At 46.8% G+C, this 21,449-nt stretch overlaps 1 protein-coding gene across 1 annotated transcript; it reads left to right on the top strand.

The window, feature by feature from the left end:
- Positions 1-546: 546 nt before the first annotated feature.
- Positions 547-20,499, top strand: LOC132382732 (insulin-like growth factor II). The gene is made up of 4 exons (XM_059953182.1): positions 547-625; positions 5,372-5,519; positions 18,420-18,580; positions 20,251-20,499. Exons 1-4 carry the CDS (start codon positions 551-553, stop codon positions 20,497-20,499), a joined length of 633 nt encoding a protein of 210 aa, XP_059809165.1. The 5' UTR covers positions 547-550.
- Positions 20,500-21,449: the final 950 nt, after the last annotated feature.

Here is a 21,449-nt window from a genome sequence, read left to right as displayed (position 1 = left end):
CACACGCTTATACGCACTAATATGCGTACATTTAGGAAGTGACTGAAAGAACATTTGAACTGTTCTTGCACCCCTTCCCCAAATAAAACTTCTTAATCTGGCTTCTTCCCCCTTTCCTTTCTAATCCTGACGAAGGGCCTCAGCCAGAAAGGCCGTCTGTTTATTCACCTCCATAGATGCTGACTGACCTCCTGAGTGTGTTGCGCTGGATTCCCAGCGTCTCCCGTGTTCAAGGTGTGACTCTGATAGGCAGACAGCAAAAGCACAAAAATGCCTGTATATGTGCGAAAAGGCAAATGCATGCACACACACACACACACACACACACACACACACACACACACACACACAGACACACACACACACACACACACACACACTCACACACACACACACACACACACACACACACACACACACACACACACAGGAACAAAGTCCTCTAGTTAAGCTTTGATAACCCTGGCTGCAGTCACCAGCCGGGTCACTCCGGGCTGGCTGCTGTAGGAATTTTCCCTCTTCCGTGCCTACTCTGGGATCCTGCTCCGTAATGGGAAGGTGTCACACACTCAGCTCCGCAGGGGACTGCCAAGACTCTCCCCTCACACGGATGAACCCTTTCCAGGTAATATTAGAGCATTCCATGTAATCTCTCAGCACCACGTCAACAATGCAGTGATCTCTATGTCTTTTAACCTTTACAACGAAAATATCCTCACGCCTCCTCATCCCACAGCTTTTCTGAATCAGAATCAGGTTTGATTTCACTGACATCTGTTGTGAGATTTGTGGTTTTGCAGCAACAGTACAGCGCATTCATAAAAAATGCTATAAATTATTGTAATATATGTATATTTAAATTGAATTAAATTAAGTTAGTGGTAAAAAAAGAGAGAAGAAGTAATGAGGGTTGGTGGGTTCATGGACTGATTCATTGCCTATTCAGAAATCTGATGGCAGAGGGGAAGAAGCTGTTCCTGAATAGTTGAGTGTTTGCCTTCAGGCTCCTGTACCTCTGGACGGTAGCTGAGAGAAGAGGGCACGTCTTGGGTGATGGGGGTCTGTACTGATGGATGCTGCCTTCATGATGCATTGCCTTTCGAAGATGTCCTCGATGTGGGAGAGGCTAGTGCCCACGACAGGGCTGCCTGAGTTTCATCCCAAGTGTATCGCAAAGTTTATCAGATCTTATAGCACAAAGGAGGCCATCTGGCCCGTCCTGTCCATTCTGGCTCATTGAAGGTTCTGTATGATTCCTCCGAGACTTCAACTCCCTGCAAACTGCAAGCAATTTGTCCTTTTAAGCAATCCCTATCATATCTGCTTCCACTTCCATTACAGGTACGACAATATCATGTCAAAACTTAGCTCTCCCTCCTCCTCTCTCTCTCTCTCTCTCTCTCTCTCTCTCTCTCTCTCTCTCTCTCTATGGGTTTCTTGTCAACGGCCAACAAATTGCAAGATTTGTGCAGAGAAAGACCTTGGCCTCAGCCCGAAACATCAGCTATTTATTCCCATCCATAAGCGCTGCCTGACTTGCCCTTCCAGCACGTTTTAAATTTTATTTAGAAATACACTGTGCTAACGAGCCCTTGGCACCCAATTACACCCACGTGTATAAAAGTACTGTTATTGTACCCAGCTGTACAACTTCCCCGGCCGCTCATTCTATACACCTACCACCCTCTGTGTGAAAAAGTTGCCCCCTTTAAATCTTTCACCTTAAACTTGACTGAGTTTTTTGAGGAGGTGACGATGGGTGTTGACTGAAAGAAAAGGTGAAGATGTTGAGGAACTGTGAAGTTTAATAAGGTGTTTGACATGGTCCCTTGTGGTAGACTCGTCCAGAAGATTAAGATGCTTGGAATGTGGGAGGAAACCAGAGCACCCAGAGGAAACCTACACCGCACAGTAAGAATGTACTAAATCCTAACAGATGGCGATGGAATTTGAAATTGATGGAAATTGTGTTTGCACAGGGGGCAAAGAAAGTTAATCTTTCAGGATTTGTAATTTGCTGGGATAGCTCGGAAGTTTGGTATAGTTTGGCATTGGACATTTTGGGCTGGATGTTTGGGAGTTTGGTATTTTGAGGTTTATAGTAATTTTGCATTGGACATTTTGGGCTGGACGTTTGGGAGTTGGTATCTTGAGGTTTATAGTAATTTTGCATTGGGTAGTTTCTCCGGTTGAGATTGATGAGATTGAAGGACGTTGAGAATTGACCTGTTGAATTGTTTGATCACGATAACCCTCCGATACTGTCGCTTCTCACCTTTCCAGTATGAGGAACTTGATGTTCAGGTGAAATGGAAGGAATGCATCAGGCAAATAAGAAGGTGGAAACTGGAAATTGAAACAGACAAAATGTCTTTAAATTCCCACAAATGCACTCAGAGACCACTTCATTTTCTATCTCCTGTACCTAATAAAGTGGCCGCTGAGTGTATGTTTGCTGTTTTCCGCTGCTTTGTCATCCACTTCAAGATTCGACATGTTGTGTGTTCACACCACTGTTGTAACACATAGTTATTAGAGTTACTGTTGCCTTCCTGTCAGCTTGAACCAGTCTGGCCATTCTCCTCTGACCTCTCTCATTGTCCCCATAGAAACTGCTGCTCACTGGATGTTTTTTGTTTTTCACACCATTCTTTGTAAACTCTAGAGACTGTTGTGCATGAAAATCTCAGAATTTCAGCAGTTACAGAGATCTCAAACCACCCCATCTGGCACCAACAATCAATCCACGGTCAAAGTCACTTAGATCACATCTCTTCCCCATTCTGATGTTTGGTCTGAACAACAAATGAACCTCTTGACTACGTCTGCATGCTTTTACGCATTGTGTTGCTGCCACATTATTGGCTGACTTGCATCAGCGAGCAGGTATACAGGTGTACTTAATAAATTCGCCTCTGAGTGTATATCTCACGGCAGGCAATTAATTTCTCTGATGTGTGGTCATGGCTGTAAAATAGGTATCTCCTACACATTCCATTTGATATCCCCTTCACTGTCTTATGAAATCTCTCCCTTCTTAGGCAGTCTCTTGAGACTGAGAATCACCTGGTCCCATTTCAGTCCTGTGCGTTGGCTGGTGAGGCCAATGCGGCACCAGGGGCCTGATTGGCGGGAGATGCCTGACGGGACAAGCCAGTGGGTAGTTTGGGAGCTGGTGCACCCTGTCAGGCCTGCACGTGCAGCCTCCTCCCCGTCTTCACCCGGCTAACAGGAGTCACCACCACTGGTTTCCAACTCATCACCTGCAGTCTATTTAAACCCAGCTCTCATCCACACTCCCTTGTTCACTCATCAAACCAACCAGCCTCAACCCATTGCTCCTGGCCTTCAGGTACCTTGTTGCCTGTTGTGTTTCGTATCTGTTCTCTCCCGTTTTGCGTCCCCTTGTGGCTCGTTATTTTATGGTCCATTATTCAAGTTATCGCTCATCGCTGAGTTGTTTCCATTGCTCTGCTTCTGGGTCGAGCCTCCTCTACACTTCCTGACCCATCCTCTCCACAGCTCATTCTGGGATCTTGTGTGTTTCCAACATACAGTCTCAGGACCACCTTCCTAATAAACATCCTAGTCCCCAATTTTTAACTATCACAGTGTGCGCTGGCAATATTAGAGGGAAGACAGACTCTGGTGTAGAGACGGTGATGAGCATTTATTCATAATAATTCCAACAGAACGTCGGTGGTTCAGCTGAGATGTAACATTCTCAAAGCTAGGACCCTGCGATTAGTGCTAATCAGGCGTCCACTTAAACAATACAAGTAAAACGGAATCCCTGAGTCTATCGAAATAAACTTAACAAGGTTAAACAGGAGGGACCAGGAGACCGCATCACAAAGAGTGAGTTGCACAAGAAAAACACAAGGAACGCTAAACGATTAATGGCTCTTGTTAAGCAACAATTAACCAATTCTGGTGTTCTGAAAACCAACGCTCAATGCTCTCCGGCGCCCCACACAGGCCTGAGGACCTCATTACAATAGCTTTCTCTTTTGTTGACCTATCTGACTGGAGGCCCTGGTAGAACCATAACGAGGGCCTTTTCTGGTTGGCTGTCGGTGACTAGTGGTCGGTATTGAGACCAATTCTTTCCACTTTATATGTCAATAATTAGGATGATGGAATTGATGGCTTTGTGGCCAGGATTGTAGGTGGAGGGGCAGGTAGTGCTGAGGAAGCAGGGAGTCTGCAGAAAGACTTGGACAGTTTGGGGGAACGGGCAAAGAAGAGGCAGATAGAGTCAGGAAGTGTATTGTCCTGCACTTTGGTGGAAGGAGTAAAGGCTAAACAGTCCAAATTCAGAAAGGCAGGATCAGAATTAGGTTTGTAATGTCACTGGCACGTGTCGTGAAATTTGTTGTTTTGCAGCAACAATACAATGCAATATATAATAGAAAAACTGCAAAAACTACAAATTACAATAAGATATATATATAAATAAGAAATGCAAAAAGAGCAAAGAATTGTAAGATAGTGTTCAGAAATCAAGTGGCAGAGAGGAAGAAGCTGTTTCTGAATTGGAGAGTGTGTGTCTTCAGGCTTCTGTATCTCCTCCCTGGTGGTAGCAATGAGAAGAGGACAAGTCCTGGGTGGTGAGGTTTCTTAATTCCTTTTTGAGGCATTGCTGTTTGAAGGTGCCCTCGATGCTGGGGAGGCTAGTCCCCTTGATGGAGCTGAGTTTACAACTTTCTGCAGCTTTTTCCGACCCTGTGCAGTGGCCTCTCCATACTATTCTTGGTTTGTTGTGGGAATAAATATTAAACCGTATTTAACAAGGAACCCCACCCCCACCATCACCCCTCACCCTTTCACCCTGCATATTAACCGTGGAGCCTTTTACACCACGTTGTGGGAGAAGAAGGCTTCATTTAATACCTCACCTGAATGATCAGAGAGAAAATGAGAAAGAAGGGAGAAATAGAGAGAGAGAGAGAAACAGAGAGAGTAACAGAAAGTGGGACAGAGACAGAGAGAGTTAAAGAGCGAGGCAGTGGGAGATAGATAAAGAGAGACAGAAAGAGAGATAGGCAGTGAGACAGAGAGAGAGAGAGCGAAGGGGGAGAAAGCTGGAGAATGGGCCATGATCAAGTGGTGGAGCAAACTCAATGGGCCGAATGGCATTACTATGTCTTATGGAGCATGGGACTTCTGGTGGCGGAACAAGCATGGGGGACAGTATTAGGGTTTTAAAGGGATCGGAGATTTTAGAATTAGGTTTGAGATATAGTTGTTGATACAAAGACACGTTTTAAAAGCAAAAGCAATGGAAGATTGAAAAGAATGGGGATTGGTGGGTTGGTAAATCAAGAATACCATGTTCAACTGGAAGTAATTCTCCAATCTCTGTTCCTAGGCATCCAGTTCCATGAAGCCATTGTGCATCTTGTTGGTTCTCACTGCGTGCTTGAGGGCTTCGAACTCACGGACAGCGGAGACCCTGTGCGGGGGTGACCTGGTGGATACTCTGCAGTTCATCTGTGCGGACAGAGGCTTTTACTTTGGTGAGAACCCTTCCCCTCCCTCCCTTTGTCTTTACCTATCCCAAGTTCTTTGAATAACTGGTCACTGATGACCTGTTTGATTTGTGGAGCAACAAAAAATGCCCTCCTTAATCTTGGCATCAGTTGTTCTGACTTGATGTATGAATTGAGATAACAGATGTAGGCAAGTACAAGAACAAGCTTTGTGATAGGGGGGATTTCATGGTGATTTTCACGATCAGCAGCCCAAAATCCATAAGATACACATAAAAGTATCCAGGAAGCAAAACCTTTGTTGTCCAGTACTATTGAAGTAGTGTTCCACTCTAGTGGGGATGGGGAGGGGAATCACACGAGTTCCTATTGGTTTTATAGAACTCAGTAGGACACTCCCTAACAGATTGACTATAGAAGGAAGAACAAAAGGCACTGCATGGTTTATTCTTGTCATTTTTTTTTTACTTTGCATAAAGTTTATTTGGATAAATAAAAGGATCCAGAATACTAGGAGAAACAGTCCTCTTTGTCCTCTTAGCCTCACATCACTTCCCTGCAAGTCAAAACATTTCTCTTCACTAAACACAAGGGATTCTGCAGGTGCTAGAAACCCAGAGCAACACAAGCCGGGACTCAGCAGGTCGGGCAGCGTATGTGGAGAGGGAAGAAAGAGTTGACGTTTCAGGCCATGATCCTTTTTCAGGATTGGAAAGGAAGACATCAGAATATAAAGGTGGGAGAAGGGGAAGGAGTTTAGTTGGACGGGTGATAGGTGATTTGTGGCTGTGCTAACGGGTTAGGGTGAGTACATGCTTGAAGATTCGGGGGGCAGCAGAGATCATAGAGGGGTAGGGTCTCACTGAGCATCTGTCGAAGAGAAGATCTAAACTTCTCCAGGGTAGGCATCCTTCGAAGAGACTTTGCAGTGGAGCACATTCTGCAGACACCGGAAATCCAAAGCAACACTCACACAAAATGCTGGAGGAACTCAGCATTTATGGAGAGGAATGAGGAATCGATATTTTGGGCCGAGACTGGAATAGAAGCCAGAATAAGAAGGTGAGGAGTACGGCATGGATAGGTGAAGCCAGGCGAGGGAGAAGGTGGGGGGTGTGGGGAGGAAAGATGAAGTGAGAAGCTGGGAGGTGATTGGTGGAAAAGGAAAAGGGCTGAAGAAGAAGGAATCTGATAGGAGATGAGAGTGGACCATGGGAGAAAGGGCACCAGGAGGAAGTGATGGGCAGATGAGGAGAAGAGGAGGGGTTAAAATGGGAGAAATCGATGTTCCAACATTTTGGAGGCTATCCAGACAGAATATGAGGTGTTGCACCTCCAACCAGAGGGTGGTCTCATTGAGGCAGTAGAGGAGGTGATAGATCAGCATGTTGGAATGGGAATGGGGAATGAATTGAAATGACTGGCCGCCAGGAAATCTTTGCAGATAGAGCAAAGATGTTCAACCCTGGAAGTTCACCAACCTGAAATGGAAGCTGTTTATCTCTCACAGCAGATGCTGCCCGGCCTGCTGAGTGTTCTCTGTTTTTATTTCGGCTCTCCAGCATGTGCAGTATTTTGCTTTATATTTTATCTTGCTTGGTAGCTTTGCATGCCATCATTATACCGGCTTGCAGAGAAGAATGTTCATGTTTCTGGAACATCCTGATCCCTCCGTCAAATAATGACTGAGTGTACGGCATGTTCCTGGTCTTCTGCCACTGTAGCCCACGTTGTTCTGATGTGCTGCGTATTCAGAGATGCTCATCTGCACACCACTGTTGTAACGTGTGGTTATGTGAGTTACTGTCACCTTCCTGTCAGCTTGAACCAGTCTGGCCATTCTCCTCTGACCTCTCTCATCAAAATGAGGTGTTTTCACCCACAGAACTGCCCCTCGCTGGATTTTTTTTTTTGTTTTTCACACCATTCTCTGTAAACTTTAGAGACTGTTGTGTGTGAAAATCCCAGGAGATCAACAGTTTCTGAGATACTCAAACCACCCCATATGGCACCAACAATCATTCCATAGTCCAAGTCACTTAGATCACATTTCTTCCCCATTCTGATGTTGGTTTGAACAACTGAACCTCTTGACCACGCCTGCATGCTTTTATGCACTGAGTTGCTGCCACCTGATTGGTTGATTAGACATTTGCATTAATGAGCAGGTGCACAGGTGGGGGTGCCGACTGGGAGTATTTAACTTGCTGTCAATTCAAGAGGGCTTCGTGTACGTTTTACCATGTAGGGTACCATGAGGGTGTCATGGTAACATAGTGATTAGCATAACGCGATTACAGCTTGGGCCAATGGAGATTGGAGTTCAGTTCCAGAGTCCTCTAGAGGGAAGTTCTTCTCAAGTTCATTGGGTTTCCTCCAGGTGCTCTGGTTTCCTCCCACAGTTCAAAGGTATACTGGTTAGTAGGTTAATTGGTCATTGTAAATTGCCCCGTGATTAGGCTCTAGGGTTAAATAGGTAGGATGTTGGGAGGCACTCGAAGGGCCTGTTTCGTGCCAGATCTCTAAATTAAAAAAATATAAGAGGACTGAAGTTCAAGGCAAGAGTCAGAAGTTTTAAAGGAGATTTATGAGGTAAGTTTTCTTTAACAGAGAGGGTTGTTAATATTTGGAAATCACTGCCAGAGGATGAAGTGGAATTATCTCCAATCACAATGTTTAAGAGGTATTCAGGCAGACATTTGAAAAGGAATTGCGTAGAAAGATAAATATACCTATTGATTTGAGAGCTGTGGGGACCGAGTCATTGGATAAATTGAAAGTGGAGGTTGATAGGTTCTTGATTAGTAAGGGCTTCAAAGGTTATGGAAGAGAAAAAGCAGCAGTGTGTTAACGACTGGATGAATTGATAAATATTGAGCTGTGTCTCTGGGGAGAGCTCCCTTTCTTTGGGTCATATTTACATTTGTTGGGTGATATTTACACATGGTGTGGCAGGGAGGTGGGAGTGTTGACTGGGTGTATTTAACCTGATGTCAGTTCAAGAGGGCATGTTTGCCTGGCTTTGCTCATGGCCAACAGGTCCTGAAGCTTCATGGAAAGCTAGACAATAGATTAATTAAAGTATTCGCAATGTTTTGGGAAAACCTCCATTCAGTATTTCATCTGCTCGCTGTCTGAGTGCCAGCTGCAAATATGACATATCAGGGGAAATCTTGCTGGCCCTCTCTCTTTTAAAAGCAAATTTCTCGAAATTGCCCAACGCACACGAAGTACCAGTGGAACTCGACCACATTCACATTCAGATTCAGCCGATGTTTCACACATAGAGTGAAACATAGAAAATAGGTGCAGGAATAGGCCATTCAGCCCTTCGAGCCTGCACCGCCATTCAGTATGATCATGGCTGATCATCCAACTCAGAACCCTGTACCTGCTTTCTCTCCATATCCCCTGATCCCTTTAGCCACAAGGGCCATATCTAACTTCCTCTTAAATATAGCCAATGAACCGGCCTCAACTGTTTCCTGTGGCAGAGAATTCCACAGATTCACCACTCTCTGTGTGAAGAAGTTTTTCCTCCTCTCGGTCCTAAAAGGCTTCCCCTTTATCCTTAAACTGTGACCCCTCGTTCAGGACGCCCTCAACATCGGAAACAATCTTCCTGCATCTAGCCTGTCCAATCCCTTTAGAATTTTATACGTTTCAGTAAGATCTCCCTTCAATCTTCTAAATTCCAGTGAGTATAAGCCTAGACGATCCAGTCTTTCTTCATATGAAAGTCCTGCCATCCCAGGAATCAATCTGGTGAACCTTCTCTGTACTCCCTCTATGGTAAGAATGTCTTTCCTCAGATTAGGGGACCAAAACTGCACACAATACTCTAGGTGCGGTCTCACCAAGGCCTTGTACAACTGCAGTAGAACCTCCCTGCTCCTGTACTCAAATCCTTTTGCTATGAATGCCAACATACCATTTGCCTTGCTCACCGCCTGCTGTACCTGCATGCCCACCTTCAATGACTGGTGTACAATGACACTCAGGTCTCGTTGCATCTCCCCTTTTCCTAATCGGCCACCGTTCAGCTAATAATCTGTTTTCCTGTTCTTGCAACCAAAGTGAAAGTCAGGTAGCATCAATGGAAGGGAATAAACAGTCGCTACTTTGGCCAAGACCCTTCATCGGGACTGGAGAAGAAAGAGGGCAGGGACCAGGGTAACAAGGTTGGGGGAGAGAGGACAGAGTACTAGCTGGTAGGTGATAGGTGAGACCAGGTGAGGGGGAAGATATTCTTTCCTTTCCAGACCTGGTGAAGGGTCTCAGGCCGAAACATCGATTGCTTATGTCCCTCCATAGACGCTCCCTGACTTGCTGAGCTCTCAGAATCAGAATTAGGTTTATTATCACCGGCTTGTGACGTGAAATTTGTTAACTTAGCAGCAGCAGTTCAATGCAACACATAATCTAGCAGAGAGAAAGAGAAATAATAAATAAAATAAAACATAATAGACAAACAAGTAAATCAATTACATATATTGAATAGATTATTAAAAATGTGCAAAAACAGGAACACCGTATATTAAAAAAGTGAGGTAGTGTCCAAAGCTTCGAAGTTCATTTAGGAATCGGATGGCAGAGGGGAAGAGGCTGTTCCTGAATCGCTGAGTGTGTGCCTTCAGGCTTCTGTACCTCCTCCCTGATGGCAGAGGGGAAGAGGCTGTTCCTGAATCGCTGAGTGTGTGCCTTCAGGCTTCTGTACCTCCTACCTGATGATAACAGTGAGAAAAGGGTATGTCCTGGGTGCTGGAGGTTTTTAATAATGGACGCTGCCTTTCTGAGACACCGCTTCCTAAAGATGTCCTGGGTACTTTGTAGGCTAGTACCCAAGATGGAGCTGACTAGATTTACAACCTTCTGCAGCTTCTTTCTGTCCTGGGTAGTAGCCCCTCCAAACCAGACAGTGATGCAGCCTGTAAGAATGCTCTCCACAGTACAACTACAGAAGTTTTTGAGTGTATTTGTTGACATGCCAAATCACTTCAAACTCCTAATAAAGTATAGTTGAGATTATTCGGGCAGTGGGCGAATCAGCCCTTGTCACTTGAGATTCAGTGCCCCATTACCCTGCCACTTTGATCTGGCCCACACCTTCATTAACCAGGTCCAACACTTGCCTTTGTTGGATCCTTATCCTCCTTCCACAAGTCATCGGGTTGGTGGGGGTGTGGCCAGGGTTAATCGGGGTGTGCCTAGGGTGTGTGCCCACATGGAGTAGGTTTGAGGGTAGGAATGGCAGATTCATTTCTAGGGCTGGGAGAGGTAAGGTGGAGTTTTGTGTGTTGAGGTTTGAGGTGCTATGGCGGATAGGGTAGTGTAGTGGAGCCAGTTTAATCTGGCCCATGCATTTTGTGTGTGTTGCTTAAGATTTACAGCATCTGCAGAATCTCTTGTGATTATAAATCCCCCTCCTTCTCCCATGGCCGTTACACTATATTCTCCACTGTTATGTTTTACCTTGTTCTACCTTGATGCACCGTGTAATGATCTGATCTGTTTGAACAGTGTGGTCCTGCTGAAACGTCAACTGTTTATTCCTTTCCATAGATGTTGCTGACCTGTCGAGCTTTATTTTTAATTTTATTTAGAGAACAGGCCCTACTGGCATAAAGCCAGGCCTCCCAGCAACCCACCGATTTAACTCTAGCCTATTCACAGGACAATTTACAGTGACCTACCAACTGTTACGTCTTTGGACTGGAATAAACAAGAGTCTGATGTTTCCTTTGGAGGGGGAGTCTAAGACCAGAGGACACAGACTCCAAATAGAGGGATGTCTATTACAACAGAGATGAGGAGGAATTTCTTTAGCCAGGGGGTGGTGAATATGTGGAATTCTTTGCCAGAGGCAGCTGTGGTGGCCAAGTCTTTATGGATATTTAAGGTAGAACCCATTAAATATGGATTTAATGGATTATGATTATGAATATGATTAGTCAGGGTGTGAAGGGATACGGGAGGGGGAGAAGGCATGAGATTGGGGCTGAGAGGGAAAATGGATCAGCCATGATGAAATGGTGGAGAAGACTTGATGGGCCAAATGTCCTCATTCGGCTCCTATATCTTGTGGTCTTATGACCTTATAGTCCACCGGAAGAAACTTACGCGGTCGTGAGGAGAAAATACAAACTCCTTACCAACGGCTCTTGAATTGAACTCCAAATTGTGGCGATCCGGCTGTAATAGCATCACGCTAACCGCTACACTACCATTCCTCCAGCACTTCGTGTGCTTTGCAAGACGGGCTTTTCACTCTAGCTTGATGCAAGGCTGAGCACCTGAGTTATAAGGAAAAAATTGGATAGCTTAGGACTTTATTCTTTGGAGCGTAGAAGATTGAGGGGAGGTTTGATAGAGGTATATAAAATTATAAGGGGTAATTATAGGATAAATGTACGCAGGCTTTTTCCCCTGAGGTTGGGTGGGTCTACCATCAGAAGGCATGGGTTAAGGGTGAAAGGTGCAAAGTTTAAGGGGAACATGAGGGGAAACTGGTTCACACAATACTTTTCTATGACTCTGTGACTCTACGTGTGAAAATAATAAATGGCATGATATTTACTCGGCTCTGCACAAGAACTGAGGCTGAGGTTGTGGCCTGCACTGGCTGCTCTGGGTTTGAGTCTATGGAATTACTTTCATTCTGAATGCTATTTGCTTACTTTTATTGTTTGAATGATTTGGGTGTTTGATGGTATGCGTTTTTATGGGTTTCTTTGTTTTGTGGCTGCCTGTAAGGAGATGAATTTCAAGGTTGTATAATATACAAGACATAGGAGCAGAATTAGGTCATTCAGCCCATTGAGGCAACTCCACCGTTCCATCATGGCTGATCACGGATTCCACTCAACCCCGTACACCTGCCTTCTCACCATATCCTTTGATGCCCTGACCGATCAGGAAACGATTAACTTCCGCCTTTAATGGCCCCCCACTGCAGTCTGTGGCAGAGCATTCCACAGATTCACTACTCTCTGGCTAAAAAAAATCCTCCTTATCTCTGTTCTAAAGGGTCGTCCCTCAATTTTGAGGCTGTGCCCTCTAGTTCTGGATACCTCCACCAGAGGAAACATCCTCTCCCCATTAACCTTATCTAGTCCTTTCAAATTTTGGTAGATTTCAATAAGATTCCCCCACCCGCATTCTTCTAAACTCCAGTGAGTAAAGGCTGCCGAACGCTCCTCATATGTTAACCCCGTTACTCCTGGATTCATCCTCGTGGACCTCCTCTGGTCTCGCTCCAATAACCTCACACCTTTTCTGAGATATGGGGCCCAAAACAGTTGACAATATCACAACTGACTAATGTCTTATAAAGCATTATCTCCTTGCTTCTATATGCTTTTCCCCTTGAAATAAATGCCATTTGCCTTTTTTTTTACCTCAGACTCAACCTGTAAATTAACCTTCTGGGAGTCCTGCGCAAGAACCCCTAAGTCCCTCTGCACCTCTGATGTTTGAATCTTTTCCCCTTTTTATATAACAGTCCACACTATTGCTCCTTTTACCAAAATGCATTATCATACATTTACCAACACTGTATTCCATCTGCCACTTTTTTTGCCCATTTTTCATTCTTCCTGCTGCAATCACATTGCTTCCTCAGCACTATCTACCCCCATACCTATCTTCATATCATCTGCAAACTTTGCCACACAGCGATCAATTCCATTATCTAAATCATTGACAAACAATGTGAAAAGTAGCGGTCCCAATACTGACCCCTGAGTCACCAGTAGCCAACCAGAAAAAGCCCCTTTTATTCCCACTCGCTGCCTCCTGCCTGTCAGCCATTCTCCTCTCCATGCCAGATTCCTTCCTGTAACACCAAGGGATTTTATCTTGTTAAGCAGCCCCATGTGTGGCACCTTATCAAATGCCTTCTGAAAATCCAAGCAAATAACATCCACTGCCTCTCCTTTGTCCACCCTGCTTGTTACTTATTTGAAGAACTCTAACAGATTTGTCAGGCACGATTTCCCTTCTCAGAAACAAGATGATTTTGACTTACTTTATCATTAATTTCCAAACCCCATCATTACTAACACTCCACTTTCCCCACCACTGAGGTCGGTCTAAACGGCCGATAATTTCCTTCTTTTTGGCTTTTCCCTTCTGAAAGAAATGTTCTTTGAACTTTGAACCCAAGATATCGGAACAGAATCAGGCCATTCACGGCATTCAATCACGCCTGATTTATTATCTCTCTAAGCTGCGTGGAGAGGGGGACCTGGCTTGCTTGCTCTCCATACCGTACCGCCCTGGTTTGCGTACCGGTTTGTGTGTCATGCAGACAGCTGGGACGCAACACACACAGTCAACCCCAGTCGAAGGAGGACCCGAACTTAAAATCTCTCTCCCTTTAAAATCAGTTATCCTGACTCAACGTCATCATTATTTTGATGTATTTCTCCTGATCAATCACTGGCAATTTAATTTCCTTTTATCCAAATTTCCACACGTGGCACACACTCAACGATTCAGGAACAGCTTCTTCCCCTCTGCCGTCCGATTTCTGATTGGACATTGAACCCACGAACACTACCTCACTACTTTTTTATTTCTATTTTTGCACTAATTTAGTTTAACTATTATATATATATATAATACTTACTGTAATTCACAGTTTTTTCAATTATGATGTATTGTACTGCTGCTGCAAAGACAACGAATTTCACAATATATACTGGTGATATTAAACTTGATTCTGATTCTAAATAATTCTGAATTCTGATACCAATAATCCAGTCTTTTGAACCAAGTTGGAAAAAAAAAACACATTTTTGAATCTTGAACTGTTGTGTATACAAAGACTTCAGTAATGATGAAGCAAAGGGATACTGTGTGGAATGCCAAGTGTGGGGGAAGAACGGGTGTGGGATAATAATAGACTTTCAAAGAGCTAGTACAGGAATGATGAGCTGAATGGCTCACATTCTGTTGTATTCTAAGATTTTGGAAATGAAAAAAATTCTCATTTGGCCTATTTGTTCATATTGATTAAATAGATCATGTTACAGGCTCTAGGTCTGAGCTGCATTAGAATACATGCAGAGTAAAGCTGCCACTACACTTAAACTCTAAACACTCCCAGGACAGGGCTGGTGTTAGATCCAGAGTGAGGCTCCCTTTACACTGTCCCCTTGCACAGAGAGAGCAGGGCCTGAGTTGGATACAGAGTGAGGCTCCCTTTACACTGTCCCCTTGCACAGAGAGAGCAGGGCCAGTGTTAGATACAGAGTGAGGCTCCCTTTACACTGTCCCCTTGCACAGAGAGAGCAGGGCCTGTGTTAGATACAGGGTGAGGCTCCCTTTACACTGCTCCCTTGCACAGAGAGAGCAGGGCCTGTGTTGGATACAGAGTGAGGCTCCCTTTACACTGTCCCCTTGCACAGAGAGAGCAGGGCCTGTGTTGGATACAGGGTGAGGCTCCCTTTACACTGTCCCCTTGCACAGAGAGAGCAGGGCCTGTGTTAGATACAGGGTGAGGCTCCCTTTACACTGCCCCCTTGCACAGAGAGAGCAGGGCCTGTGTTAGATACAGGGTGAGGCTCTCTTTACACTGCCCCCTTGCACAGAGAGAGCAGGGCCTGTGTTAGATACAGGGTGAGGCTCCCTTTACACTGTCCCCTTGCACAGAGAGAGCAGGGCCTGTGTTAGATACAGGGTGAGGCTCCCTTAACACTGCTCCCTTGCACAGAGAGAGCAGGGCCTGTGTTGGATACAGAGTGAGGCTCCCTTTACACTGTCCCCTTGCACAGAGAGAGCAGGGCCTGTGTTAGATACAGAGTGAGGCTCCCTTTACACTGTCCCCTTGCACAGAGAGAGCAGGGCCTGTGTTGGATACAGGGTGAGGCTCCCTTTACACTGTCCCCTTGCACAGAGAGAGCAGGGCCTGAGTTGGATACAGAGTGAGGCTCCCTTTACACTGTCCCCTTGCACAGAGAGAGCAGGGCCAGTGTTAGATACAGAGTGAGGCTCCCTTTACACTGTCCCCTTGCACAGAGAGAGCAGGGCCTGTGATAGATACAGGGTGAGGCTCCCTTTACACTGCTCCCTTGCACAGAGAGAGCAGGGCCTGTGTTGGATACAGAGTGAGGCTCCCTTTACACTGTCCCCTTGCACAGAGAGAGCAGGGCCTGTGTTAGATACAGAGTGAGGCTCCCTTTACACTGTCCCCTTGCACAGAGAGAGCAGGGCCTGTGTTGGATACAGGGTGAGGCTCCCTTTACACTGTCCCCTTGCACAGAGAGAGCAGGGCCTGTGTTAGATACAGGGTGAGGCTCCCTTTACACTGCCCCCTTGCACAGAGAGAGCAGGGCCTGTGTTAGATACAGGGTGAGGCTCCCTTTACACTGCCCCCTTGCACAGAGAGAGCAGGGCCTGTGTTAGATACAGGGTGAGGCTCCCTTTACACTGTCCCCTTGCACAGAGAGAGCAGGGCCTGTGTTGGATACAGAGTGAGGCTCCCTTTACACTGTCCCCTTGCACAGAGAGAGCAGGGCCTGTGTTAGATACAGAGTGAGGCTCCCTTTACACTGTCCCCTTGCACAGAGAGAGCAGGGCCTGTGTTGGATACAGGGTGAGGCTCCCTTTACACTGTCCCCTTGCACAGAGAGAGCAGGGCCTGTGTTAGATACAGGGTGAGGCTCCCTTTACACTGCCCCCTTGCACAGAGAGAGCAGGGCCTGTGTTAGATACAGGGTGAGGCTCCCTTTACACTGCCCCCTTGCACAGAGAGAGCAGGGCCTGTGTTAGATACAGGGTGAGGCTCCCTTTACACTGTCCCCTTGCACAGAGAGAGCAGGGCCTGTGTTAGATACAGGGTGAGGCTCCCTTTACACTGCCCCCTTGCACAGAGAGAGCAGGGCCTGTGTTAGATACAGAGTGAGGCTCCCTTTACACTGTCCCCTTGCACAGAGAGAGCAGGGCCTGTGTTAGATACAGAGTGAGGCTCCCTTTACACTGCCCCCTTGCACAGAGAGAGCAGGGCCTGTGTTAGATACACAGGGTGATAGGGTGAGGCTAGTAAACTCAAGGGATTCTGCAGATGCTAGAATTCCAGAGCAACACACACACAACATGCTGGAAGAGCTCAATAGGTCCGGCAGCATCTGTGGAAGGGAATAATTCTTGCATAGATGCAGCATGATCTGCTCAGTTTCTCTAGCATTCTGTGTCTGTGGCCCCCTTTACACTGTCCCATCGAGTGAACAGCCCGACTGGATCAGTAACTATGCAGATTTCTCAAGGCTGGGGGTGAGGAAGGTGATCAGGGCTTGCAGCAGGATCTGGACCTGCTGGAAAAATAGGCTGAAAAATGGCAGATGGAATTTAATGCAGACAGTTGCAAGGTCTTGCACTTTGGTAGGACCAACCAGGGTAGGACTTACAGACAGACAGACAAACAGACATACTTTATTGATCCTGAGGGAAATTGGGTTTCGTTACAGTCGCTCCAACCAAGAACAGTGTAGAAATATAGCAATATAAAACCATAAATAATTAAATATTAATGAGTAAGTTATTCCACGTGGAAATGAGTCCAGGACCAGCCTATTGGCTCAGGGTGTCTGACACTCCAAGGGAGGAGTTGTAAAGTTTGATGGCCACAGGCAGGAATGACTTCCTATGACGCTCAGTGTTGCATCTTGGTGGAATGAGTCTCTGGCTGAATGTGCTCCTGTGCTTAACAAGTACATTATGGAGTGGATGGGAGACATTGTCCAAGATGGCATGCAACTTGGACAGCATCCTCTTTTCAGACACCACCGTCAGAGAGTCCAGTTCCACCCCCACAACATCACTGGCCTTACGAATGAGTTTGTTGATTCTGTTGGTGTCTGCTACCCTCAGCCTGCTGCCCCAGCACACAACAGCAAACATGATAGCACTGGCCACCACAGACTCGCAGAACATCCGGCAGATGTTAAAGGACCTCAGTCTCCTCAGGAAGTAGAGACGGCTCTGACCGCTCTTGTAGACAGTCTCAGTGTTCTTTGACCAGTCCAGTTTATTGTCAGTTTATTACACAGATTATGGAAGGACACTGAGGACTGTGGTAGAACAATGGGATCTGGGAATACAGATCCATAATTCACTGAAAATGTCACAGGTAGATAGGGTCATTTTTGGTGCTTTTGGCACGTTGGCCTTCATAAATCAATGTTTTGAGGACAGGAGATGGGATGTTATTTTGAAGTTGTATGAGAAATTGGTGAGGCTGAGTTTGGAGTATTGTGTGTGTTTTTGGCACCTACCTACAGGTAAGACATAAATAAGGTTGAAAGAGTTCGGAGGAAATTTACAAGGACGTTGATGCATCTGGCTGACCTGGGTTACATGGAAAGATCGAATAGGTTAGGAATTTATTCCTTGGAATGTAGAAGATTGAAAGGATATTTGATAGAGGTGTACACAATTACGAGGGGCATGCAAGTAGGCTTTTTCTGCTGAGCTTGGGTGGGACTACAATGAGAGGTCATGGGTTAAGGGTGAAAGTTGAAAGTTTTAAGCAGAACATGAGGGGAAAGTTCTTCGCTCAGAGGGTCATGAGCTGTCAGCGCAAGTGGTGCTTGTGAGCTCGATTTCAACGTTTAAGAGAAGTTTGGGTAGGTACATGGGTGGTAGGGGCATGGAGGGCTGTGGTCCCGGTGCAGATCGATAGGAGTAGGCAGCTTAAATGGATTGGCATTGACTAGATGGACCAAAGGGCCTGATACTTTTCTATGACTCTATACCTCAGAGAACAGAGCCAGGCATCAGGAACCTTATTTATTATTATCACTGATATATTACATGAAATTTGTTGCTTTGCTGCAGTAATACTAAAATATACTGTAAGCGATGGGAAGTATACTCAAGGCGGGGAGGCCACGTATTTCTCTGCTGTTTAATGCCTCTGATTTCCAGTCAGCAAGATGGGCCGCCGGAGCCGGCAGAACCGAGGGATTGTGGAGGAGTGCTGCTTCCGTAGCTGTGACCTCCTGATCCTGGAGACCTACTGCGCCAGCCCGCAGGACGCCGCGCACACAACGCCGCCCACCGCACCGCGCCGCCCACTGCTGCCCCGGGTAAGGCTCCTCCGGCGTCTGTGGAGACGTCTCCCCCCTCGTCGGCACTGACGTAGAACGGGTGAGATTCATCCGCCAAGGGCTGGATTTCCCAGTGGCCAAGCCATTCCGATTCTTGTCCGCATTCCTGTTCTGACATGTCGATCCACGGCCCCCTCTTGTGCCACCATGTGGCCACCTTCAGGGTCGAGGAGTGTCACCTTATATTCCGTCTAACCTGATGGCATAAGATATCGATTTCTCCTTCCGGTGAACAAATCTACCCCCTCCCCACTTCTATTCCTCACTCGGACCTTTCACTTCCTCTGTCCTGCCAATTACTTTCTGCTGGATTCTCTCCTCCTTCCCTCTCTCCTCTGGTCCACTATCCTCTCCTATCAGATTCCCCCTTCTCTGGCCCTTGACCTTTCCCACCCACCTGGCTTCACCTCACTTTCCAGCCAGCCTCCTTCCCAACTTTCCACATTTTTATTCTGGCATCTTCCTCCTTTCTTCTCAGTCCTTCTCAGCCCGAAACAGAGTCTGTTGTCTCTTCTCTGTAGATGCTGCCTGACCTGCTGAGTTCCTCCAGCATTTTGTGTGTGTTGCTCTGCATTTCCAGCATCTGCAGACTTTCTTGTGTGTATACTTACTGCCCATAACTAACTATGCTTGAGAAGACAATGGTGGACAACTTTTCCACACATAATTAAGTCACAGGAGCAGGATTAGACCATTTGGCCCATCGAGTCTGTTCTGTCATTTCATCGGGGCTGATTCATTATCTCTCTCAACCCCATCTCCTGCCTCCTCCCTGTAACCTTTGACGCCCTTACTAATCAGGATCCCATTAACCTCCGCTTCAAATATACTCAATGACTTGGTCTCCACAATGTCTGTGGCAATGACTTCCATAGATTCACCACCCTTTGGCTAAACAAAGTTCCTACTAACCAACACACACAAAATGCTGGAGGAACTCAACAGCCAGGCAGCACCCATGGAAAAGAGTAAACAGTCGGCATTTTGGGCCAACACCATTCATCGGGACTAGAATGGGGGAGGAGAAGTCAGAGTACACTCGATGGGCCAAATGGCCTAATTGTGGTTCTGTGTATTATGGGTGGCAGAATGGAGATACTTCTCTACTGAAGGAGGTGTAAGGCGCTCCTTCCCCGCCTGTAGGTCACCCTTGGGTAAGGTCTAGCACCTGCTTTGCCATCTCCCCCCCATCAGGGTCATCGGGAGCAGGTGGTGGGTGGTCGTATGAGCAGACGGTGCAGATCTCAAGTCCTGGTTACGTGACCACTGACGCCAGGCAGACAATCTTTGAAAGGTATTGACAATGGCTGGGTCACCCGTCTTGTAAAGACACTGCCCAGAAGAAGGCAATGGCAAACCACTTCTGTAGAAAAATTTGCCAAGAACAATCATGGTCATGGGAAGATCAACATTATATGACACAACACTTAATGAACTAACGTATATCTTCTATACATAGAGTGATTGTATATCTATAAAGTGACACTAGGCTGTACGTAAGGTGAGTTTGGGCTCATCAGCCTTACTGTTTTGGAGTCTGGTGGTCCTGGCCTGGATGGGGTTTATATCACACATCCTGAAGGGTAACCTCGATGCCCAGTCTCTGTAATTAACAGTGTGTCCACTCTGTTTCTTCCCTTGTCAAACAGATCGTGGGGAAGCGGTCTCTCGACGTTGAACAGGAGAATTCACCAGGTCTCGGGACACAGCCAGAGGGGCGCTGGAGCTACGCCAGTCTCGTTTCCGGAGCCAAGCACGGCGCCCGCGGCGGCCAGCGAGGGGGGAAGGCGCGGCGGCGGTCCCAGCACTCACCCCAGCGCTGGACGCGGTCGAGCAGGGCGCCGCGCCCTTTGCGCAGTGACCTGCTCTCCCCCCTCCGACAGACGAAGCCATTCTGAACTGAACAGTGGGGGCTGGAGCAGATGGAGGCGACCTTGGAGGAGGACACTGCAGTGCGGCCCGCCGACAAGGCTGCTCGCCCCGAGAGAGTCAATGTGAGGGACAGTTGGAAACATCGCATTGACAGGGGACAACTGTGGAGAACACCTCCCTCTGCTCCACAAACAAACCCTTGAGTTCCCAGCGCTCAGGGAGCTGGCTGTTTTAACTGATGGTGTAGGGTGGAGGGAGTGACTGAAGGCCCCTCTGCCTCCTGCCCTTGCCTTCATTTGGTCTGACTGCTTGGGGGGCATTCATATACAGTACGCAGGTCAGCTGGGGCAAAAGCCATGGGATGGGCAGAAGCAGTGATGAAATCCTCCCTCCCCCCCCACTCCTGTGACCAAACCCATCACACATCAGTTCATAGTTTATTTATTTATTGAAATGCAGAACAGGCCCAGCAACCCCTCTCCCCACCCCCACCACCCCAATCACAGGACAGTTCACAGTGACCGAACCATCTACTAGCCGGTACGTCTTCGGACGGTGGGAGGAAACCGGAGCACCCGGAGGAAACCCACGCACTCCACAGGGAGGACGTACAGACCCCTCACAGGCGACATCGGACTTGAACGCTGAACCCCGACACCCTCAGCTGCGATTCTGGCGGATAGTCTCGCCCGCGTCCTCTGGTCCCAGCCCCGGCAAACCCGACCCTCTCACTGAACACGTGTGTGTAACACGAGACCAGCCTACAAAGTCTAGCGGATCCTAGACTCCTCCCTCCAAATGAACAGTGAATCCTGGTGTTCGAGGGCGTGTGCCTGGCTGTTGGTCTCATTTCAGTAACCAAGCTATGAAGGGCACATTTCCAGTGCAGCTTTCGTTTTTATAAAATGGGGAAGATGATCTTAACCTGAGATTTTCCTGAAGCATTTCTGCTTGCCTCTTCAGAGGCAAAGCCACC

Source organism: Hypanus sabinus, chromosome 29 (assembly GCF_030144855.1).
Source record: "Hypanus sabinus isolate sHypSab1 chromosome 29, sHypSab1.hap1, whole genome shotgun sequence".
NCBI classification, from domain to species: domain Eukaryota; kingdom Metazoa; phylum Chordata; class Chondrichthyes; order Myliobatiformes; family Dasyatidae; genus Hypanus; species Hypanus sabinus.
Note: the sequence above shows the minus strand (reverse complement) of the source record. Positions and strands in the feature narration are given on the sequence as shown.

What these genes read in the sequence shown, in the direction of transcription:
- LOC132382732 (XM_059953182.1), top strand. Translation starts at nt 551, where the DNA reads ATGGGAAGGTGTCACACACTCAGCTCCGCAGGGGACTGCCAAGACTCT. An exon ending in GGACAGAGGCTTTTACTTTG is followed by an intron (nt 5,520 to 18,419) that starts GTGAGAACCCTT and finishes TCTGATTTCCAG; the next exon opens with TCAGCAAGATGGGCCGCCGG. An exon ending in GCCGCCCACTGCTGCCCCGG is followed by an intron (nt 18,581 to 20,250) that starts GTAAGGCTCCTC and finishes CTTGTCAAACAG; the next exon opens with ATCGTGGGGAAGCGGTCTCT.